Source organism: Toxotes jaculatrix, chromosome 22, assembly GCF_017976425.1.
Source record: "Toxotes jaculatrix isolate fToxJac2 chromosome 22, fToxJac2.pri, whole genome shotgun sequence".
NCBI classification, from domain to species: domain Eukaryota; kingdom Metazoa; phylum Chordata; class Actinopteri; family Toxotidae; genus Toxotes; species Toxotes jaculatrix.
The window spans coordinates 16,094,976-16,118,749 of record NC_054415.1 but is presented as its reverse complement, the minus strand read 5'-3'; the positions used below and the strand labels follow the sequence as shown (position 1 = coordinate 16,118,749).

General features: G+C 37.3%; 2 protein-coding genes across 2 annotated transcripts in view; one reads left to right on the top strand and one right to left on the bottom strand.

Moving 5' to 3' along the window:
* Window positions 1–10,991, top strand: part of cog5 (component of oligomeric golgi complex 5) — a 48,130-nt gene extending 37,139 nt beyond the window's left edge. Inside the window, exons 12-22 of the mRNA XM_041029917.1 lie at window positions 2,915–3,119; window positions 3,781–3,942; window positions 4,934–5,033; window positions 5,223–5,333; window positions 6,885–6,947; window positions 8,404–8,507; window positions 8,678–8,915; window positions 9,072–9,148; window positions 9,677–9,803; window positions 9,899–9,978; window positions 10,544–10,991. Of these exons, the coding sequence (XP_040885851.1) occupies window positions 2,915–3,119; window positions 3,781–3,942; window positions 4,934–5,033; window positions 5,223–5,333; window positions 6,885–6,947; window positions 8,404–8,507; window positions 8,678–8,915; window positions 9,072–9,148; window positions 9,677–9,803; window positions 9,899–9,978; window positions 10,544–10,670 (1,394 nt within the window). The 3' untranslated portion in view covers window positions 10,671–10,991. The remainder of the gene's footprint in view (window positions 1–2,914; window positions 3,120–3,780; window positions 3,943–4,933; window positions 5,034–5,222; window positions 5,334–6,884; window positions 6,948–8,403; window positions 8,508–8,677; window positions 8,916–9,071; window positions 9,149–9,676; window positions 9,804–9,898; window positions 9,979–10,543) is intronic.
* A 123-nt stretch (window positions 10,992–11,114) lies between these two features.
* ndufa5 (NADH:ubiquinone oxidoreductase subunit A5) overlaps window positions 11,115–23,774 on the bottom strand; it is a 31,501-nt gene continuing 18,841 nt past the window's right edge. Inside the window, exons 3-5 of the mRNA XM_041029918.1 lie at window positions 12,438–12,554; window positions 12,253–12,318; window positions 11,115–11,315 (exon numbers count right to left, since the gene is read on the bottom strand). Of these exons, the coding sequence (XP_040885852.1) occupies window positions 11,214–11,315; window positions 12,253–12,318; window positions 12,438–12,554 (285 nt within the window). The 3' untranslated portion in view covers window positions 11,115–11,213. The remainder of the gene's footprint in view (window positions 11,316–12,252; window positions 12,319–12,437; window positions 12,555–23,774) is intronic.

Sequence of the window (23,774 nt, the reverse complement as noted above, 5' to 3'; positions counted from 1 at the left end):
CTACACCGTAGGTGTGTGTACACACTCTGTTTTAATGCAGCCAGGTTTATAATATAGTTGTTTCCATTTCTCTGTTTTTTTCTGTTTCTGTTGTCAGGAGCTGTGAGTAGTGTGAAACTTAATTAAAAATCCACCACTGACTCCCCGTGATATCAGCATAAGTCCATGGTTGAGACCTACTGATTTAGAAATTGGAGAGATATTTATTTATGTGTCTTCCTACTCAAGAAGTGGAAAATATCTGCTCATGCTGCCCGTGTGGATCTAACGTTAGCTCACTGATGCTCTCGCACCGACTTGGAGGGACACATACAACACTTTCCTCCAATTTAATAACATGCAGTGCCAAACTTTTTTTTTTTGAGACATATTGGTGGTTTTGCCACCTTTTTCTTAAATGTAGTCCGTTTGCCCTTGTGAACAGTTTGGGTGAAACTCATTCCAGCATCTTTTTCCTTTCTGCTGTAGCTGAGGTCCCAACATGAAAACAAATGTGTGTGTGAGTGTTAAACGTTAAAGCCAGTGATTGCAGCACACAGACATCAATCTTGTGCCTCAATAAGAAATTGATCATTTTGGAGCTAAGTGCTTCTCAGGAATCGAGCAATTTTGGAACCGATTGTTGTTTCACCTCCCTAATCATCCCCGTCTTGTTCTCCCTCTAACCAGAGTAGCTCCATAGTCAGTCGTGAAACAAAGCACTAAATGAAAAGCACGAAAAATAAGCACAGAATGAATAAATAAAGGAATAGTAGGTGGATAAGTGAATCTTTGTAAGGAGTGGACTCAGAGGAAAGAAAGGCTTCATTATGCTAACAATAATATCTCTCTCTCTCTCTCTCTCTCTCTTTCTTTCTTTCTCTCTCTCTATCTCTCTCACACACACACACTCACACATCATATGGAGGCATTTCAGTAGAGAGTCGTCTGATTGCGGGGAATAACAAAGTGAGAACAGGAGAGGCGCTTTTGGCTGCTTGCTAACATACTTGGCTTCAAACTCGCACTTTCCTGGAAAAAAAAAACCCCTGCAGTTTCTGTCATGCCGTGTGAGTGTAGTTTTGTGTGTGTGTGTGCGAGATATATAGTGATGAAATTTATTCTGGTAACATGTAAGTAATATGGAGGAATGTTTGTATAAGCCTGTGTACGACTGACTGTCCTCAGTTTCCCTTTTCTTGTCCTCACTCCTTTCCTTCATGGCTGCTTAAATGATAAAAGTGATCATAGTTCATGTATATATATATATATATATATATATATATACAGGGTTCCTAAATATAAATGTTTCCAAGACTATTACCAGTGTTCTGTTTTCTAAAACATAAAATTATGAATATCGACAAAAAGAAATGGATTGATTGTGTTTTTAAGGCCCTTAGCAGCTCAGCTAAAATGTTTGTGTGAGAGGACACTGTAGGCTATGCGTCATAGACTGTATAAAACAAGCAATGCGTTCATATAATAGATCCATGACTACGCGTCCCAGAAAACATTTGGGTAGATTGACAAGTTGAATGCCCGGCCCTCTACTCTTATCCTCCTCCAACCCATTGGCCCGCCCAGGTGTCATCAAGTTTCACTGCTGCTTCCACAGACGGCTGATGCCCACACCGTGAGCGACTGGCTCATAAATCCCAAATATAAAGACTGGTTGGATAAGGATCCCAAATGGATAAAGAAAGCTAAATGCAGACTTTGTGTCAAATCGTTTGACATCTCCAACATGGGGGAGGCGGCGGTTGTGATTTGAATTTGTCTGGGTTTGGTCTTTATTTATTTATTTGTATGAGCTACATTACCTAGCTATAATCTTCTGGAAATTATTTGGTGACATAATGGCATATATATTCAGAATAATGAAAACAAACCATAAATTCCATAATTTATTTACATGATACACATCTATTTACTCAAACGTCCCAAATTATTAGATTTTTTTTTTATAGAGAAGTCTGGAACAAGTATGGAATTTTGACATTTCAAATGTGTAGGAACCCTGTATATATATATACACACACACACACACACAGCACTTTCCTGCTCCTGGAAATACTCACTAGAGCACCAAATGTGGATTCATCCTCTGCTGAAAATAGGTCCTGGCAAATGCTCTCTTTCCTCCTGTTTGAATAATGTTTGCTAAAAAAAAAGTACAGCGCCCAGCTGTTTTAGGACATTAATGTTTTTTTCCAAAACAAAAAAAAAAATTAAAACTGTATATTTGTGAAATGCTTTTTAATATTTACGTCTTTAACAGGAACCAGAGGGTACCTCATTGATTACTGATCCGCACGGTTCCTTAGTTTGGCCAGATGGCCAACTCTAGGAAGAGTCCTGATGGTTCCAGACTTCTTCCCTTTCGCATTTATTAAGGCCACTGTTCTCCTGAGAACACTCAGGGCTTTAGAACTGGTTTTATAATCTTGATGTGATCCATTTCCAGCCAGTTATAGTTTTATCACAGAGGTCCTCAGAGAGTTCCTTGGACTTGATGTCTTGGTTTTTGTCCTGACATGCAGTGTGACCTGAGTGTAGATCAGTGGGCAGAAACGTCAATGAAGGGGGGACTCTGGCTATTTTCTGAGGACCTAAAAAGTCAAACCAGTCTTCTTTTGTTTTCTCTTTCTCACCTTTCCATGTCTCTATCACTGGTGGACGTGCTGTAAAATTGTCTGAGATGAAATGTTGTTTCCACTTCTCACTTATTTCCATCCTCCTCTCTCCTCCTCCCAGTGTCCCCATTTTGTAGTGGTGAAAGCTTTTCTTTTCTTAACCAGTTTTTGAAATGAACATAGTGACTTGAAGTATACCTAATTTATACTGATACCTAATTTTGTGTTCTTCAAAACTGTCACATGTAGGCAAATGTTTTCTCACCTCCTTTGCCTCTGTCTTTTTTTTCTCTCTCTAGCCTCATCCTTCCTGAAGCAGGCGTTCGAAGGCGAGTATCCTAAACTGCTGCGGCTGTACAATGAGCTGTGGCGCCGCCTGCAGCAGTACAGTGCCAGCCTGCAGGGGGCTCTGGCCGGCAGTGGAGGGATGGACGCGTCTCTGGACATCACGGCCGCCGAGACGGACAGCCAGGACCTCTTCACGCACGGCAAACAGGACTACAGGTGAGCCTGCTCACAGACATCAGTGCAGTCTGGCTGTCATAGTGATGTAATCACGATGAATAGATTACACACACACACACAAAACCAGACACACACAGGGTGGCTCAGGAGGTGGCTCAATTTGTTGGCCACTAATTGGAAGTTTAGTGGTTCAATCCCTGGCTCTTCCAGTCTGCATCCAACATATTGAACCCCCGAACTGTGCTATCAGTGTGTGTGTGTATGTTTATGATCATGTGTTTTTGTGAATGGGTGAATGGCTTGTCATGTAAAGCGCTCTGAGTGGTCAATTAGACCAGATAAATGCTTCCAGCTATATAAGTGCAGTCCATTTCCTCTGGTATCCTGTCTGCATTGAATAGGATGAATGAGACACGGGGGCATTTTACTTCCATTTATGTCAGCGGTTTAAGTGCTCCATTAATAAATATCAGCACTGATCATTTAGCCCATTAGAGGACATTATATGTCTTATTATTTGAGAGAGTAAAAAGATTATATATATCACAGTACACCATGTTGAATTTTTAAAGGCTACGTTACAGTAAAGCGACGCTAGTCTCTGATCTTTTTGTGCGTCGTGTGGCGTCGCCATCCTGCCTCTTTCTTGATGTTGTGTTAATCTTTTTGTGCCTGTGTGTGTATGTGCGTGTGCGCGCAGCCCAGAGAAGGCCCTGAAGGACTCCCTGCAGCCGTACGAGGCGGCCTACCTCTCCAAGTCCCTCTCTCGCCTGTTTGATCCGATCAACCTCGTCTTCCCCATGGGCGGCCGCAACCCGCCCTCCAACGACGAGCTGGACAGCATCATTAAGACTATCAGCAGGTAACGTACAGTCCATCCTGGCTCATGTCTCCTCAGAGGTCCTTCCTTCCACTCAACTGGGACATAACCCCTGCTAACATCAAATATGGTGCAGGTTTTCTTCCTCTTCACTCCAACATAAAAACATAAAATTTTTTGGCTTCCATGTCAGAATCGCATCTTCTTGCGTTGGATTACAGTGCCACTTCCTGCTAATGTCACTCTTAAGTTCTCAGCAGTACAGCTGTTTGTCGCTGTTGAGGGTAAAAAATCCGGCCATTAGTCTTAAAAATGTGGACAACAGCACACGTGTCTCTTCTCGAGAGCATTTTATTTTCACACAGAAAGTTGACAGTAGTTGTGTGAAGAATGACATAAGAGAGCTTGAGAGCGAGGAGCTAACCCCTCCCACTTTCTAGCACATTACACTGGGCCCATTGTAAATAGCGATTACGGATTGATGGTTTTGATAAGTTAAAAAAACAAACAAAAAAAAAACAGTAAGATGCAGCTTCCCACCCAGAAAGAGGCTTTCAGATGCTTTGTGACGATCTGACAAGCATCTATGAATCATGCTGAGGCCTTTACTTAAAACTTAAAACCTTCAACTGTTCAAATTTTTTAGTGCACCGCTGGCTTGTAACATGCTGCCGTAAAAACAACAACAAAAAAAAACAACAGCCTTTAATGTGTGAGGCACATTCAGTAATTGGATGTTAAACATATTAATGTCAGTACCATTTAATAAAAAATGAATTAATTCATATAGAAAATGTTGATCTTTCTCAGCAGTCTCCCTCTAACCTGAGGATACATGTATATTTGGCAGTTATATTTAAAAGACATATGAGATGAATCATAATTGATTTAAAAAAAAAAAAAAAAAAAAAAAAAAGACATCATGCACAGAAGCTACAATTTAACTATGAACACAGCTCGCAGTGGGTAATTAGCCAGGTTACATAACTGAAATGGAAAATCTGTTTGATTCGTTTGTGTGTTTTGTTTGCAGTGAGCTGAATGTAGCGTCGGTAGATCCAGATCTGTCCCTGGCTGTGGCCAAGAATGCTGCCAAGACCGTCCAGCTCTTCTGTGTCAAGTCTGAACAGCTGGTGTGTACAGCACCGTGTGTCTGTCTGTGTGTGTGTGTGCATTTTGGGGCAACTCTAAAACTCTGTATTTTGTTTTTTTTTTTTAAAAGCATCCATTTTCACCATTTCTGCTGAATTTAGCTCATCCTCAAAACTGCAATCCCGTCTAGAAACCATACACCGTCTCATCGTACCTCCCTCTGTCTGCAGCTGTGTACTCAGGGTGATGCCAGTCAGGTGATTGGTCCGTTAACGGATGGCCAGAGGAGGAACATTGCTGTGGTCAACTCCCTCTACCGTCTGCAGCAGGCCGTCGCCAAGGTAGGAATAAAAAAAAAAAAAAAGGAACAAATACACCTGCAGATTTACAATTTCAGTCAAGAAATGACGATTCACTTCACTTCCTGTCACAGATCAGCCTATAGAGAAATAATACTATAGCACAGTGATTGTAAAGCTCTTAATAAACTTTACAAAAACATCAGGTATAAAATACATTTTGGTTAATACATTTGTTGTAATCATAAGACTGAGTTCTCAAATTTAAAAAAAAAAAAATGTGATATACACAATGTTGAATCTTCATCACAGCTAAATATACAGGATCCGGTAGCATCTAGACAAATGGAAGCTACTAGTCAACACCAGCAGGTTGCAGGCTATCAGAGCCTTATTTCTCTGTGTTTCTCTGTGTGTGTTTAATCAGCTTTACACAGTTACAGAAAACTGGTTTTGTGCGTCTTTGTGTGCAGCTGCATTGGCTAATTTGTCTTTGAGAACAGATTTGAACCATCGTGTATTAATTGGTTGATTAGTTAGCTACATACACACACACAAAGTAGCACACACACTGCTCTAACCGTGTGAGTGTGTGAGTGTGTGAGTGAAGAATTACGTCTCTAACGCATAGAGATGTCAAATGGCACACAAGCACATGCGAAAGGAAGCAAAGGAGATTAGAGGGGGATGAAAGGAGAAGCAGCCATGGTGTGTGGTGTGTGTGTGTGTTCTCTCAGCCCCTTCCATTAAAGATGTATGGTATGTTCAGGCAGAGCAGCCCGGCTGATTAATAGCATTTTAAAAAAAAAACAGATTACTCCAGCATTAAATATTTAACCTCAAGGCTTAAACGTTTTACTGTGTGAAAAGACCTGTTTCAAATCCACCAATCAGCAGCAAGATCCTGAAGAAAGCTGTATTTAAGTAGTTCAGGAACTTCTTTAGTGTCTTCCTTTCTTAGGTTGTAACATGTAGCTGGTAGTTCTTGAAAGGCCCTCGTCCTGGTTTCTTACCCAGGGTTGTTGGTATTCCACAGGGTTCTAGATTTGGTCCATTTCTTTTTTCATTACACATGCTTTCACTCAGCTGAATTGTACTACAACACATAGTTTAACATTTCATAGCAGGCGAGACATATCTGTCTCCAAGTAGCTGATGTCCCCCAGTCCAATTTGTTAAATAAGCATTACAATTGGGTTGTATGAAACGAAATGAGGACCAATCGCAATTTAAACATCAACATGTAAATATCGGCTATTATTAGCACCTTTGCTTTGACTTCCTGTCTCCTGTCTCTTCTGTCTCACTAGTGATTTAAAAATTGTATCGCTAGCTTACACAGCTCTGTAGTTTAGTACCTCCATGCAGATGGGACTATCCATGCTTGTGTGCTCCCAAACTTTACCTCAGGTGATGGAAATGTCCCCAGCAGTTCAGGCACAAGTATGGACAGGCAGTTACTGTCTCATATAAAGCTGCTATAAATTTAACGTTATAATGTTCAGAGCTGCATTTTACGTATGAAAGATGTTATACTAGAAAGTTTCTCAGTTCATTCATTTACCTTTGTCTTCCTGTGTTTTGTTTTTTCAGATTATCTCAGGTCTGGGTTTTTGTCCACGGGCTGCTGCAGAGGCTCTGTCTTCATCTTTGGAGGTATTATGGCAAAAAATTTTATTTATTTATTTATTATTTGTCATTACCTTCGCTAAGGAGGTTATGTTTTCACTTGAGTCTGTGTGTGGGTTTGTTAGTTTGTCAGCAAGATTAGGCAAAAAATTTTTGCTCCAAACTTGGTGGAGGGATGGGACATGGAGAGGAACTCTTTAAATTTTGGTCTCGATCCGGTTAAAGAGGCAGATCCAGGACTTTTCTATCACTCTCCTTAACTCGAGCATATCATTTTATTATTTTAATGGAGCTTCTTGACAGTTTACAAAAGACCTGACGCTCACATCTTTTCATCATCACTGTGAATTAGACAAGTGGGAGCCGCACAGTTGATTAAATTCTCAGTGGAGCCTTTTATTCAAGTGTGTGAGACCTCCTTTTTTTAAATGTATGTGTCATTTCTGCTCAGCTCAGCACTGACGTTAATTTAGGGACACGCTTTGATTTAGTTGAAGTCTCAGTCTTTTTTTCTGAGGATGTGTTTACAGAAGCTTTTTTTAGTCCAGTAATTTTCTATCACTGTCAACATGGTTAATGGTGTTGTTCCCATGTACTGTGTGGTTAGCCCTGGTTTGTAGCTGGTATGTTGTACCATTACAGTCATGTCACAGAACTAAGGAGCCATTATATAATGAGGTTATTATTATTATTATTATTATTATTATTATTATTATTAACGTTTCATCTGCTGTATGACAAAGAAGACTTGTCCTAAAGCTGGATTTCCTGTCCAGGTGGCTGGATGTTCACTCGCTTCCTTTTTAAGATGATGGTCTAAGATTTGCAGTAATTTTGTTTTCATATTCACTGACAAACGGAGCGAATGCTCTGCAGCTGGTCTGCATGCATCTCCGAGAGACTCATGACACACACGAGCTTCAAAAGGTCGGGTTTACTTCAGACATTTGTCTGCGCTTGTCTGTTTATTTGAAGACATAAATCATTCATTACACACAGACTCAAAGAAGGACAGATACTAGATTTCAGGTGGTATTGGAGACGCTGCTTCATAGTGCTCTCATTAGCACACACATAGCTAATAACGTTCTCATATCTCGAAAGTAAATAAGTCATCAAACCTCGTTTCTATATATGTGCGTGCAGATGAGAGCACTATGAAGCAGCATCCCATGCACACTTAAATGTACATGCACACATACATACATATACGTGTGTGCGTATATATTCACCTACTGTTCACCTGCCTGCTCTAGTTGCTATGGGAACAGGGAGTCCCTAAGTCACAGGTAATGAGCAGTAGTTCATGTGATCTGGTCTTCGTGGATCACAGTAGGAGCTGTCTGGTCTGGATTCAGGGTCAGAATCTCTCCTTCTGTTTGTTCTTATTTTCCCCCACTCTACATTCTTCCAGACCTGATAGATCACAGGACTCTGTTTGTTTGTTTGTTTGTTTGTTTGTTTGTTTGTGTCTGTGGTTCAGGGGGTGCAGGCCCTGATGAGCAGCGCGGTGCAGCCTCTGCTGCAGTCGGTGAGCGACTCCATAGAGGCTATCATCATCACGCTGCACCAGGAAGACTTCTCAGGGTAAGCGACACGTACCCTGTTCCCACCACACACACCCTGGAAATGAGTCCAGGAGCTCAGACACCCAGGAACTACATTTAGCTCCTTGCTGGGTTTCAACATTAATAGAATTAAACACTCAATGTGTCACTGGTGTGTAATTTGTGTGTTTGTGTGTGTGTGTGTTGCAGGCCTCTGTCCAGCCCTGATAAGCCCGACATTCCGTGCTCCCTCTACATGAAGGAGCTGCAGGGCTTCATCTCCAGAGTGATGAGCGACTACTTCCGACACATCCAGTGCTCCGACTTCATCTACGAGAGCACCGAGGCCATCGCTCGGAGAGCCATCGAGCTGTTCATCCGCCACGCCAGCCTGCTGCGCCCGCTGGGAGAGGGAGGCAAGATGAGGCTGGCCGCCGACTTCGCACAGGTGAGGAAGACCCCCTTTTTTTCGGACCGCTCCTCTCCAGGACGGCTGACAAACGATATATATATATCCCACAGTGATGGCGTCATGTTTTCAGCAGACTGAAACACACGTGTCTGTTTGTTTGTGTGTGTGTGTGTGTGTGTGTTTGTGCGTCAGATGGAGATGGCCGTAGGTCCTCTGTGCAGGAGAGTGTCTGATCTGGGGAAACCTTACAGGATGCTGCGCTCCTTCAGGTGTGTACTCTGTGTGATTGTGAATTTGGGCGAACTGAACCTTTAACTTTTCTAGAACATCACCTGTAGTTTTCCGTGTTTTAGCCCAGACCCTAATATCACATTTACCTGCTCAAAAATATCTAATCAGTCTTTAGATGGATACACTCACACGATAAAAATCAACTTGAAACCACAGAACACTGAGCGGCCTTCGCTCCTGTTCGGGTTGCTGTCACATGACAGTGGAGCGTCCGAGGCAGCTCTTTGATCTGAGGTGAACTGAGCTGTGTTTCATTCACACGTCGTAAAAAACGACCTCGTGAATTTGGTGCTTCCCTGCATTAACAGGGTTTCTAGTCAGCCGCCGACTCCAAATCTAATGTCAGAGTTTGCAGCAGCCGCGCCTGCGACTGAATCATCGCACGCTGATGGGTTTGATCAGAGCATTGTCACGTCTCTGCAGGTTTACATGATCTGGAGTTAAAAGCTTGCTTTAAGCCTGACTTGTTGTCCAGGACTCCAGTACGTTTCTGTTTTGTGTCGCAGGCCGCTGCTGTTTCAGACCAGTGAGCTCATCGCCAGCAGTCCAGCTGTGGGAGACCTGATCCCCTACAGCACCCTGCTGCACTTCCTCTTCACCAGAGCCCCATCTGAGCTCAAGTCACCTCACCAGGTCTGTACACACACATATCCTCATTTTACCATAGCTGTATGGACACTCTATTTGTGTTTAGACTATACAACTAAAAGAGGTGTTCTCCCCCACAGAGAGCAGAGTGGTCCATAGCCCGTTACTCCCAGTGGTTAGACGATCACCCCTCAGAGAGAGACCGGCTCACCCTCATCAGGTAACCTCTTACTTTCTTCATAGCTCATAGAGACAACACACACAGTTAAAGGCCCCCCCCCCCATAGAGTTCCTCTGTACGTTCAGTGTTTGACACCCAAACATCCTGTGCAGCCTTGAGAAGCAGGTGATCTGAATCAGCTTTATCTCAGAGAGCACGGCCATGATGAGTAATGTGCAGTCAGCCATCAGCCTCTGCTGGTCAACTATGTATTGTCTGTCCTCCTTAGAAAGGCTGTAGTAGCTCACTGCAGTTCACAGACTCATGTAACATTGGGTGTATTGATGGTTCAGCACAGAGGATAATGAGCTGACTTTATTTGGTCTCACAGCTGAAAGAGAATAGTGTTTCAGTACAGAGTTAATAATGTAAGTGTGTATTTAGGTATGTATGTGGTCAATCTGAGCACTTAGATGTGAGCAGCACATGCCCATGATTAGTAGGATGTTTTATTAGATGGTTATTTCCATGTAAAGGTAAATTTTACTTTGAAAACCTGTTCTGTGTGCTCTTGACTTCCTGTTTACTAAATGAGATGTGTGTTTTCTCTCTGTCCTCCTCTAAGGGGCGCCCTGGAGGCCTATGTGCAGTCGGTGAGGGCTCGACAGGGGAAGGAGTTCGCCCCCATCTATCCCATCATGCTCCAGTTGTTGCAGAGAGCCACCAGCGGCTCACAGGACGTTAGAGCCTGAGGATGACACCGCTGCAGACGCCACGGTATCTGAACAGCTTCCTTCTGACCACATCAGAGAGTAATGTGAGCCTATGTCCAGCTCTGTGCACACTACATAAAGCCTACTGTTTACAGAGTAACTTGACTGTAGCAGCTGTAGCTCAGCTTAGACTCATGTTATTTTTTACTACTGTGACTAAATGAAGGGCCTTTATTGTGTAGGGAAACATGGGATATTTAGAAACAACTTTAACAAATTAAAGCTCCACATTTCCTGAACCTGCTCAGGTCTGAAGTGGCCTGCAGAGGTTCAGCTCAGTTACTCGGGTGGTACAACAGCTGTAGAAGGGATAAGAACAGGGCACTCTCCTGCTGTAAACATGTAACTGTCTCACGTTAGAGTGTTTGTACATATCTGTTATTATCAATCACAGGTTAATCAATGACTGTAGAATAATGGGGAAATGTTTGCAGGACTTTTATTTGTACATTACTTCATTAGAAGCATTGATCTTACTCACACACACACACAGTATGACAGGGGCAGTATACACAGGTGTACTCAGATGGGCCATTTCCACTGGTTGGGAGGAGGCTCTTCTATCAGCGGCTCCCATGGTTTCCACTCGGACATCTTCCTGGACAGAGCCAGCTCACACTCTGCCTGCACACACACAAAAAACAGCATTTAGTAACATTCAGTGACTCTTTGATTAAACTCTGCTTTCATTGTCACATGTCCTGCCTTAAATGAAGAGTTAGACGTTTGGGAAAAACACTTATTCACTTTGTTGAGAGTGAGAGATGATTGATTCCTGCTGCTGTTACTGTCAGAGAGAGAGAGAGAAACGGACTCTGCAAACAAGTTGTGATGGTAACAACAATGTATAAATGTCAGGTCTGTTATGACCTTGGTGGTTCTTTTGCAAATAAACTCTTTCAAATCCACAAGCACAGTCTCAGTCTATTCTTTCAGGGGCTATGTAGTATATCTGTGTGTATGTATGACTATGTATACAGTGCCAGTCCAAAGTTTGGACACACTTTCTCATTCAGTGGTTTTTCTTTATTTTAATTACTTTTTACATTGTAGATTCATACGGAAGACATCCAAACTATGAAGGAACACATATGGAATTATGTCGTTAACAAAAAATGTTAAACCAACCAGAATGTTTTATATTTTACCTTTTGCTTCACACACAATCACCTGACCTAAACCCAAATGACATGTCTTGGGAGGAGTTGGACCGCAGAGTGAAGGCAAAACAGCCAACAAGTGCTCAGCACCTCTGGGAACTCCTTCAAGACTGTTGGAAAACCATTCCAGGTGACTGTCATCAAAGCAAAAGGTGACTACTTCAAAGTATCTAAAATATAAAACATTCTGGTTGGTTTAACACTTTTTGTTAACTACATAATTCCATATGTGTTCCTTCATAGTTTGGATGTCTTCTGTATGAACGTAATAAAAATAAAGACAAACCACTGAATGAGAAGGTGTGTCCAAACTTTGGACTGGTACTGTACATAAATACAGACGTGTGTGTGTGTATAGATGTAAGTTTGACTAAGTGTGTGTGTGTAAATGTTTGACCTACCTGGAAGATGACTTCTTCAATCTGACCACAGTTTATTTTCTTCTCCAGCTTTTCAACATCAGGCTCCTATAAAGACACAAGTTCTCATCAGCCCAACCTCCATCTTTAATACTACACAGGGTGTATCCATAAATAAATACATACAGACACACACAGACACACACACACCACAGTCCATCACTAACCGTTTTGACATGGTTGAAGCGATCGTTGACTAGCTGCTCTGTGTACTTCCTGTAGGCGGCGTCCTGGGGCATGGTCTGCAGCGATGCCAGGATCTTTGAGTAGAGAACCTTCAGGCGCTGAGAGTAGGAGCAGGATGGTTTAGTTAGAACAAGAAAGAAGAGCTGCTGATGTATGATGTAGGGCTGGGTATCAAAAAAAGAAAATTATTTAGTTCAATACCTAATGGGTTAATATCATTTAAATTAAATGACATTTTGAAGTCTTACTATACTATGACATTTTTTGGCACATTTTGAGGCCATACTAAAGTATGACTTTTTTGGCCTATTTTGAAGCCTTACTATACTATTACCATTTTTATGTCATTTTGAGGCCATACTAAAGTATGAGTTTTTTTGGCATATTTTGAAGCCTTACTATACTATGACCTTTTTTGGCAAAATTTGAGGCTATACTAAAGTATGACTTTTTTTTGGCTGATTTTGACTCCTTACTATACTATGACGTTTTTTGGCATATTTTGAAGCCTTACTATACTATTACCATTTTTATGACATTTTTTGGCACATTTTGAGGTCATACTAAAGTATGACTTTTTTGGCCTATTTTGAAGCCTTACTATACTATGACCATTTTTGGCATATTTTGAAGCCTTACTATACTATTACCATTTTTATGACATTTTGAGTCCATACTAAAGTATGACTTTGTTTGGCCTATTTTGAAGCCTTACTATACTATGACCACTTTTATGATATTTTGAGGCCATACTAAAGTATGACTTTGTTTGGCTGATTTTGACACCATACTATACTATGACATTTTTTTTTTATGACATTTTGAGATCATACTAAAGTATGACTTTTTTGGCCTATTTTGAAGCCTTATTATACTATGACCTTTTTTGGCCTATTTTGAAGCCTTACTATACTATGACCATTTTTATGTCATTTTGAGTCCATACTACAGTATGACTTTTTCTGGCCTATTTTGATGCCTTACTATACTATGACATTTTTTGGCACATTTTGAGGTCATACTAAAGTATGACTTTTTTTGACCGATTTTGACACCATACTATACTATGACATTTTGAGATCATAGTAAAGTATGACTTTTTTTGGCGTATTTTGAAGCCTTACTATACTATGACCTTTTTTGGCATATTTTGAAGCCTTACTATACTATGACCATTTTTATGTCATTTTGAGGCCATACTACAGTATGACTTTGTTTGGCCTATTTTGAAGCCTTACTATACTATGACCACTTTTATGATATTTTGAGGCCATACTAAAGTATGACTTTGTTTGGCTGATTTTGACACCATACTATACTATGACATTATTTATGACATTTTGAGGCCATACTAAAGTATGACTTATTTTGGCCTATTTTGAAGCCTTATTATACTATGACCTTTTTTGGCATAATTTGACACCATACTATACTATGACATTTTTTTATGACATTTTGAGATCATACTAAAGTATGACTTTTTTGGCCTATTTTGAAGCCTTACTATACTATGACCATTTTTATGTCATTTTGAGGCCATACTACAGTATGACTTTTTTTGGCCGATTTTGACAGCATACTATACTATGACATTTTTTATGACATTTTGAGATCATGCTAAAGTATGACTTTTTTGGACTATTTTGAAGCCTTACTATACTATGACCTTTTTTTGGCATATTTTGAAGCCTTACTATACTATTACCATTTTTATGTCATTTTGGGGCCATACTAAAGTACGACTTTGTTTGGCCTATTTTGAAGCCTTACTATACTATTACCATTTTTATGTCATTTTGGGGCCATACTAAAGTATGACTTTGTTTGGCCTATTTTGAAGCCTTACTATACTATGACCATTTTTATGATATTTTGAGGCCATACTAAAGTATGACTTTTTTGGCCTATTTTGAAGCCTTATTATACTATGACCTTTTTTGGCATATTTTGAGATCATGCTAAAGTATGACTTCTTTGGCCTATTTTGAAGCCTTACTATACTATGACCTTTTTTTTGGCATATTTTGAAGCCTTACTATACGATGACCATTTTTATGATATTTTGAGGCCATACTAAAGTATGACTTTTTTTGGCCTATTTTGAAGCCTTATTATACTATGACCTTTTTTGGCATATTTTGAAGCCGTACTATACTATGACCATTTTTATGTCATTTTGAGGCCATACTACAGTATGACTTTTTCTGGCCTATTTTGAAGCCTTATTACACTATGACCTTTTTTGGCATATTTTGAAGCCTTACTATACTATGACCATTTTTATGTCATTTTGAGGCCATACTACAGTATGACTTTTTCTGGCCTATTTTGATGCCTTACTATACTATGACATTTTTTGGCACATTTTGAGGTCATACTAAAGTATGACTTTTTTTGGCCGATTTTGACACCATACTATACTATGACATTTTTTATGACATTTTGAGATCATGCTAAAGTATGACTTTTTTGGCCTATTTTCAAGCCTTACTATACTATGACCATTTTTATGTCATTTTGAGGCCATACTACAGTATGACTTTTTCTGGCCGATTTTGACACCATACTATAATATGACATTTTTATGACATTTTGAGATCATACTAAAGTATGACTTTTTTGGCCTATATTGAAGCCTTATTATACTATGACCTTTTTTGGCATATTTTGAGGCCATACTAAAGTATGACTTTTTTGGCCTATTTTGAAGCCTTACTATACTATGACATTTTTTGGCACATTTTGAGGACATACTAAAGTATGACTTATTTTGGCCTATTTTGAAGCCTTATTATACTATGACCTTTTTTGGCCGATTTTGACACCATACTATACTATGACATTTTTTATGACATTTTGAGATCATACTAAAGTTTGACTTTTTTGGCCTATATTGAAGCCTTATTATACTATGACTTTTTTTGGCATATTTTGAAGCCTTACTATACTATGACCATTTTTATGTCATTTTGAGGCCATACTACAGTATGACTTTTTCTGGCATATTTTGAAGCCTTACTATACTATGACCATTTTTATGTCATTTTGAGGCGATACTACAGTATGACTTTTTCCGGCCTATTTTGATGCCTTACTATACTATGACATTTTTTGGCACATTTTGAGGTCATACTAAAGTATGACACTTTTTGGCCGATTTTGACACCATACTATACTATGACATTTTTTGGCACATTTTGAGGCCATACTAAAGTATGACTTTTTTGGCCTATTTTGAAGCCTTACTATACTATGACATTTTTTGGCACATTTTGAGGACATACTAAAGTATGACTTTTTTTGGCCTATTTTGAAGCCTTATTATACTATGACCTTTTTTGGCATATTTTGAAGCCTTACTATACTATTACCATTTTTATGTCATTTTGAGGCCATACTAAAGTATGACTTTGTTTGGCCTATTTTGAAGCCTTACTATACTATGACCACTTTTATGATATTTTGAGGCCATACTAAAGTATGACTTTGTTTGGCTAATTTTGACACCATACTATACTATGACATTTTTTTTTATGACATTTTGAGATCATACTAAAGTATGACTTTTTTGGCCTATTTTGATGCCTTACTATACTAAGACATTTTTTGGCACATTTTGAGGTCATACTAAAGTATGACTTTTTTTGACCGATTTTGACACCATACTATACTATGACATTTTGAGATCATAGTAAAGTATGACTTTTTTTGGCGTATTTTGAAGCCTTACTATACTATGACCTTTTTTGGCATATTTTGAAGCCTTACTATACTATGACCATTTTTATGTCATTTTGAGGCCATACTACAGTATGACTTTGTTTGGCCTATTTTGAAGCCTTACTATACTATGACCACTTTTATGATATTTTGAGGCCAGACTAAAGTATGACTTTGTTTGGCTGATTTTGACACCATACTATACTATGACATTATTTATGACATTTTGAGGCCATACTAAAGTATGACTTATTTTGGCCTATTTTGAAGCCTTATTATACTATGACCTTTTTTGGCATAATTTGACACCATACTATACTATGACATTTTTTTATGACATTTTGAGATCATACTAAAGTATGACTTTTTTGGCCTATTTTGAAGCCTTATTATACTATGACCTTTTTTGGCCTAATTTGAAGCCTTACTATACTATGACCATTTTTTGGCACATTTTGAGGTCATACTAAAGTATGACTTTTTTTGGCCGATTTTGACACCACACTATACTATGACATTTTTTATGACATTTTGAGATCATGCTAAAGTATGACTTTTTTGGACTATTTTGAAGCCTTACTATACTATGACCTTTTTTATGTCATTTTGAGTCCATACTACAGTATGACTTTTTCTGGCCTATTTTGATGCCTTACTATACTAAGACATTTTTTGGCACATTTTGAGGTCATACTAAAGTATGACTTTTTTTGACCGATTTTGACACCATACTATACTATGACATTTTGAGATCATAGTAAAGTATGACTTTTTTTGGCGTATTTTGAAGCCTTACTATACTATGACCTTTTTTGGCATATTTTGAAGCCTTACTATACTATGACCATTTTTATGTCATTTTGAGGCCATACTACAGTATGACTTTGTTTGGCCTATTTTGAAGCCTTACTATACTATGACCACTTTTATGATATTTTGAGGCCAGACTAAAGTATGACTTTGTTTGGCTGATTTTGACACCATACTATACTATGACATTATTTATGACATTTTGAGGCCATACTAAAGTATGACTTATTTTGGCCTATTTTGAAGCCTTATTATACTATGACCTTTTTTGGCATAATTTGACACCATACTATACTATGACATTTTTTTATGACATTTTGAGATCATACTAAAGTATGACTTTTTTGGCCTATTTTGAAGCCTTATTATACTATGACCTTTTTTGGCCTAATTTGAAGCCTTACTATACTATGACCATTTTTTGGCACATTTTGAGGTCATACTAAAGTATGACTTTTTTTGGCCGATTTTGACACCACACTATACTATGACATTTTTTATGACATTTTGAGATCATGCTAAAGTATGACTTTTTTGGACTATTTTGAAGCCTTACTATACTATGACCTTTTTTTGGCATATTTTGAAGCCTTACTATACTATTACCATTTTTATGTAATTTTGGGGCCATACTAAAGTATGACTTTGTTTGGCCTATTTTGAAGCCTTACAATACTATGACCATTTTTATGATATTTTGAGGCCATACTAAAGTATGACTTCTTTGGCCTATTTTGAAGCCTTACTATACTATGACCTTTTTTTGGCATATTTTGAAGCCTTACTATACGATGACCATTTTTATGATATTTTGAGGCCATACTAAAGTATGACTTTTTTTGGCCTATTTTGAAGCCTTATTATACTATGACCTTTTTTGGCATATTTTGAATCCTTACTATACTATGACCATTTTTATGTCATTTTGAGGCCATACTACAGTATGACTTTTTCTGGCCTATTTTGAAGCCTTATTATACTATGACCTTTTTTGGCATATTTTGAAGCCTTACTATACTATGACCATTTTTATGTCATTTTGAGGCCATACTACAGTATGACTTTTTCTGGCCTATTTTGATGCCTTATTATACTATGACCTTTTTTGGCATATTTTGAAGCCTTACTATACTATGACCATTTTTATGTCATTTTGAGGCCATACTACAGTATGACTTTTTCTGGCCTATTTTGATGCCTTACTATACTATGACATTTTTTGGCACATTTTGAGGTCATACTAAAGTATGACTTTGTTTGGCCTATTTTGAAGCCTTATTATACTATGACCTTTTTTGGCATATTTTGAGATCATGCTAAAGTATGACTTCTTTGGCCTATTTTGAAGCCTTACTATACTATGACCTTTTTTTTGGCATATTTTGAAGCCTGACTATACGATGACCATTTTTATGATATTTTGAGGCCATACTAAAGTATGACTTTTTTTGGCCTATTTTGAAGCCTTATTATACTATGACCTTTTTTGGCATATTTTGAATCCTTACTATACTATGACATTTTGAGATCATAGTAAAGTATGACTTTTTTGGCGTATTTTGAAGCCTTATTATACTATGACCTTTTTTGGCATATTTTGAAGCCTTACTATACTATGACCATTTTTATGTCATTTTGAGGCCATACTACAGTATGACTTTTTCTGGCCTATTTTGATGCCTTACTATACTATGACATTTTTTGGCACATTTTGAGGTCATACTAAAGTATGACTTTTTTTGGCCGATTTTGACACCATACTATACTATGACATTTTGAGATCATACTAAAGAATGACTTTTTTGGCCTATTTTGAAGCCTTACTATACTATGACCTTTTTTGGCATATTTTGAGGCCATACTAAAGTATGACTTTTTTGGCCTATTTTGAAGCCTTACTATACTATGACATTTTTTGGCACATTTTGAGGACATACTAAAGTATGACTTTTTTTGGCCTATTTTGAAGCCTTATTATACTATGACATTTTTTGGCACATTTTGAGGACATACTAAAGTATGACTTATTTTGGCCTATTTTGAAGCCTTATTATACTATGACCTTTTTTGGCCGATTTTGACACCATACTATACTATGACATTTTTTATGACATTTTGAGATCATACTAAAGTTTGACTTTTTTGGCCTATATTGAAGCCTTATTATACTATGACCTTTTTTGGCATATTTTGAAGCCTTACTATACTATGACCATTTTTATGTCATTTTGAGGCCATACTACAGTATGACTTTTTCTGGCATATTTTGAAGCCTTACTATACTATGACCATTTTTATGTCATTTTGAGGCCATACTACAGTATGACTTTTTCTGGCCTATTTTGAAGCCTTACTATACTATGACCATTTTTATGATATTTTGAGGCCATACTAAAGTATGACTTTTTTGGCCTATTTTGAAGCCTTATTATACTATGACCTTTTTTGGCATATTTTGAGATCATGCTAAAGTATGACTTCTTTGGCCTATTTTGAAGCCTTACTACAGTATGACTTTTTCTGGCCTATTTTGAAGCCTTACTATACGATAACCATTTTTATGATATTTTGAGGCCATACTAAAGTATGACTTTTTCTGGCCTATTTTGAAGCCTTATTATACTATGACCTTTTTTGGCCAATTTTGACACCATACTATACTATGACATTTTTTATGACATTTTGAGGCCATACTACAGTATGACTTTTTCTGGCCTATTTTGATGCCTTACTATACTATGACATTTTTTGGCACATTTTGAGGTCATACTAAAGTATGACTTTTTTTGGCCGATTTTGACACCATACTATACTATGACATTTTTTATGACATTTTGAGATCATGCTAAAGTATGACTTTTTTGGACTATTTTGAAGCCTTACTATACTATGACCTTTTTTTGGCATATTTTGAAGCCTTACTATACTATTACCATTTTTATGTCATTTTGGGGCCATACTAAAGTATGACTTCTTTGGCCTATTTTGAAGCCTTACTATACTATGACCTTTTTTTGGCATATTTTGAAGCCTTACTATACGATGACCATTTTTATGTCATTTTGAGGCCATACTACAGTATGACTTTTTCTGGCCTATTTTGAAGCCTTATTATACTATGACCTTTTTTGGCATATTTTGAAGCCTTACTATACTATGACCATTTTTATGTCATTTTGAGGCCATACTACAGTATGACTTTTTCTGGCCTATTTTGATGCCTTACTATACTATGACATTTTTTGGCACATTTTGAGGTCATACTAAAGTATGACTTTTTTTGGCCGATTTTGAAGCCTTATTATACTATGACCTTTTTTGGCATATTTTGAGATCATGCTAAAGTATGACTTCTTTGGCCTATTTTGAAGCCTTACTATACTATGACCTTTTTTTGGCATATTTTGAAGCCTTACTATACTATGACTATTTTTATGTCATTTTGAGGCCATACTACAGTATGACTTTTTCTGGCCTATTTTGATGCCTTACTATACTATGACATTTTTTGGCACATTTTGAGGTCATACTAAAGTATGACTTTTTTTGGCCGATTTTGACACCATACTATACTATGACATTTTTTATGACATTTTGAGATCATGCTAAAGTATGACTTTTTTGGCCTATTTTGAAGCCTTACTATACTATTACCATTTTTATGATATTTTGAGGCCATACTAAAGTATGATTTTTTTGGCCTATTTTGAAGCCTTATTATACTATGACCTTTTTTGGCATATTTTGAGATCATGCTAAAGTATGACTTCTTTGGCCTATTTTGAAGCCTTACTATACTATGACCTTTTTTTTTGGCATATTTTGAAGTCTTACTATACTATGACCATTTTTATGATATTTTGAGGCCATACTAAAGTATGACTTTTTCTGGCCTATTTTGAAGCCTTATTATACTATGACCTTTTTTGGCATATTTTGAAGCCTTACTATACTATGACCATTTTTATGTCATTTTGAGGCCATACTACAGTATGACTTTTTCTGGCTTATTTTGATGCCTTACTATACTATGACATTTTTTGGCACATTTTGAGGTCATACTAAAGTATGACGTTTTTTGGCCGATTTTGACACCATACTATACTATGACATTTTTTATGACATTTTGAGGCCATACTACAGTATGACTTTTTCTGGCCTATTTTGATGCCTTACTATACTATGACATTTTTTGGCACATTTTGAGGTCATACTAAAGTATGACTTTGTTTGGCCTATTTTGAAGCCTTACTATACTATGACCATTTTTATGATATTTTGAGGCCATACTACAGTATGACTTTTTTGGCCTATTTTGAAGCCTTATTATACTATGACCTTTTTTGGCATATTTTGAGATCATGCTAAAGTATGACTTCTTTGGCCTATTTTGAAGCCTTATTACACTATGACCTTTTTTGGCATATTTTGAAGCCTTACTATACTATGACCATTTTTATGTCATTTTGAGGCCATACTACAGTATGACTTTTTCTGGCCTATTTTGATGCCTTACTATACTATGACATTTTTTGGCACATTTTGAGGTCATACTAAAGTATGACTTTTTTGGCCTATATTGAAGCCTTATTATACTATGACCTTTTTTGACATATTTTGATGCCTTACTATACTATGACCTTTTTTGGCATATTTTGAGGCCATACTAAAGTATGACTTTTTTGGCCTATTTTGAAGCCTTACTATACTATGACATTTTTTGGCACATTTTGAGGACATACTAAAGTATGACTTATTTTGGCCTATTTTGAAGCCTTATTATACTATGACCTTTTTTGGCCGATTTTGACACCATACTATACTATGACATTTTTTATGACATTTTGAGATCATACTAAAGTTTGACTTTTTTGGCCTATATTGAAGCCTTATTATACTATGACTTTTTTTGGCATATTTTGAAGCCTTACTATACTATGACCATTTTTATGTCATTTTGAGGCCATACTACAGTATGACTTTTTCTGGCATATTTTGAAGCCTTACTATACTATGACCATTTTTATGTCATTTTGAGGCGATACTACAGTATGACTTTTTCCGGCCTATTTTGATGCCTTACTATACTATGACATTTTTTGGCACATTTTGAGGTCATACTAAAGTATGACACGTTTTGGCCGATTTTGACACCATACTATACTATGACATTTTTTGGCACATTTTGAGGCCATACTAAAGTATGACTTTTTTGGCCTATTTTGAAGCCTTACTATACTATGACATTTTTTGGCACATTTTGAGGACATACTAAAGTATGACTTTTTTTGGCCTATTTTGAAGCCTTATTATACTATGACCTTTTTTGGCATATTTTGAAGCCTTACTATACTATTACCATTTTTATGTCATTTTGAGGCCATACTAAAGTATGACTTTGTTTGGCCTATTTTGAAGCCTTACTATACTATGACCACTTTTATGATATTTTGAGGCCATACTAAAGTATGACTTTGTTTGGCTAATTTTGACACCATACTATACTATGACATTTTTTTTATGACATTTTGAGATCATACTAAAGTATGACTTTTTTGGCCTATTTTGAAGCCTTATTATACTATGACCTTTTTTGGCCTATTTTGAAGCCTTACTATACTATGACCATTTTTATGTCATTTTGAGTCCATACTACAGTATGACTTTTTCTGGCCTATTTTGATGCCTTACTATACTAAGACATTTTTTGGCACATTTTGAGGTCATACTAAAGTATGACTTTTTTTGACCGATTTTGACACCATACTATACTATGACATTTTGAGATCATAGTAAAGTATGACTTTTTTTGGCGTATTTTGAAGCCTTACTATACTATGACCTTTTTTGGCATATTTTGAAGCCTTACTATACTATGACCATTTTTATGTCATTTTGAGGCCATACTACAGTATGACTTTGTTTGGCCTATTTTGAAGCCTTACTATACTATGACCACTTTTATGATATTTTGAGGCCAGACTAAAGTATGACTTTGTTTGGCTGATTTTGACACCATACTATACTATGACATTATTTATGACATTTTGAGGCCATACTAAAGTATGACTTATTTTGGCCTATTTTGAAGCCTTATTATACTATGACCTTTTTTGGCATAATTTGACACCATACTATACTATGACATTTTTTATGACATTTTGAGATCATACTAAAGTATGACTTTTTTGGCCTATTTTGAAGCCTTATTATACTATGACCTTTTTTGGCCTAATTTGAAGCCTTACTATACTATGACCATTTTTTGGCACATTTTGAGGTCATACTAAAGTATGACTTTTTTTGGCCGATTTTGACACCACACTATACTATGACATTTTTTATGACATTTTGAGATCATGCTAAAGTATGACTTTTTTGGACTATTTTGAAGCCTTACTATACTATGACCTTTTTTTGGCACATTTTGAGGTCATACTAAAGTATGACTTTTTTTGGCCGATTTTGACACCACACTATACTATGACATTTTTTATGACATTTTGAGATCATGCTAAAGTATGACTTTTTTGGACTATTTTGAAGCCTTACTATACTATTACCATTTTTATGTCATTTTGGGGCCATACTAAAGTATGACTTTGTTTGGCCTATTTTGAAGCCTTACAATACTATGACCATTTTTATGATATTTTGAGGCCATACTAAAGTATGACTTCTTTGGCCTATTTTGAAGCCTTACTATACTATGACCTTTTTTTTGGCATATTTTGAAGCCTTACTATACGATGACCATTTTTATGATATTTTGAGGCCATACTAAAGTA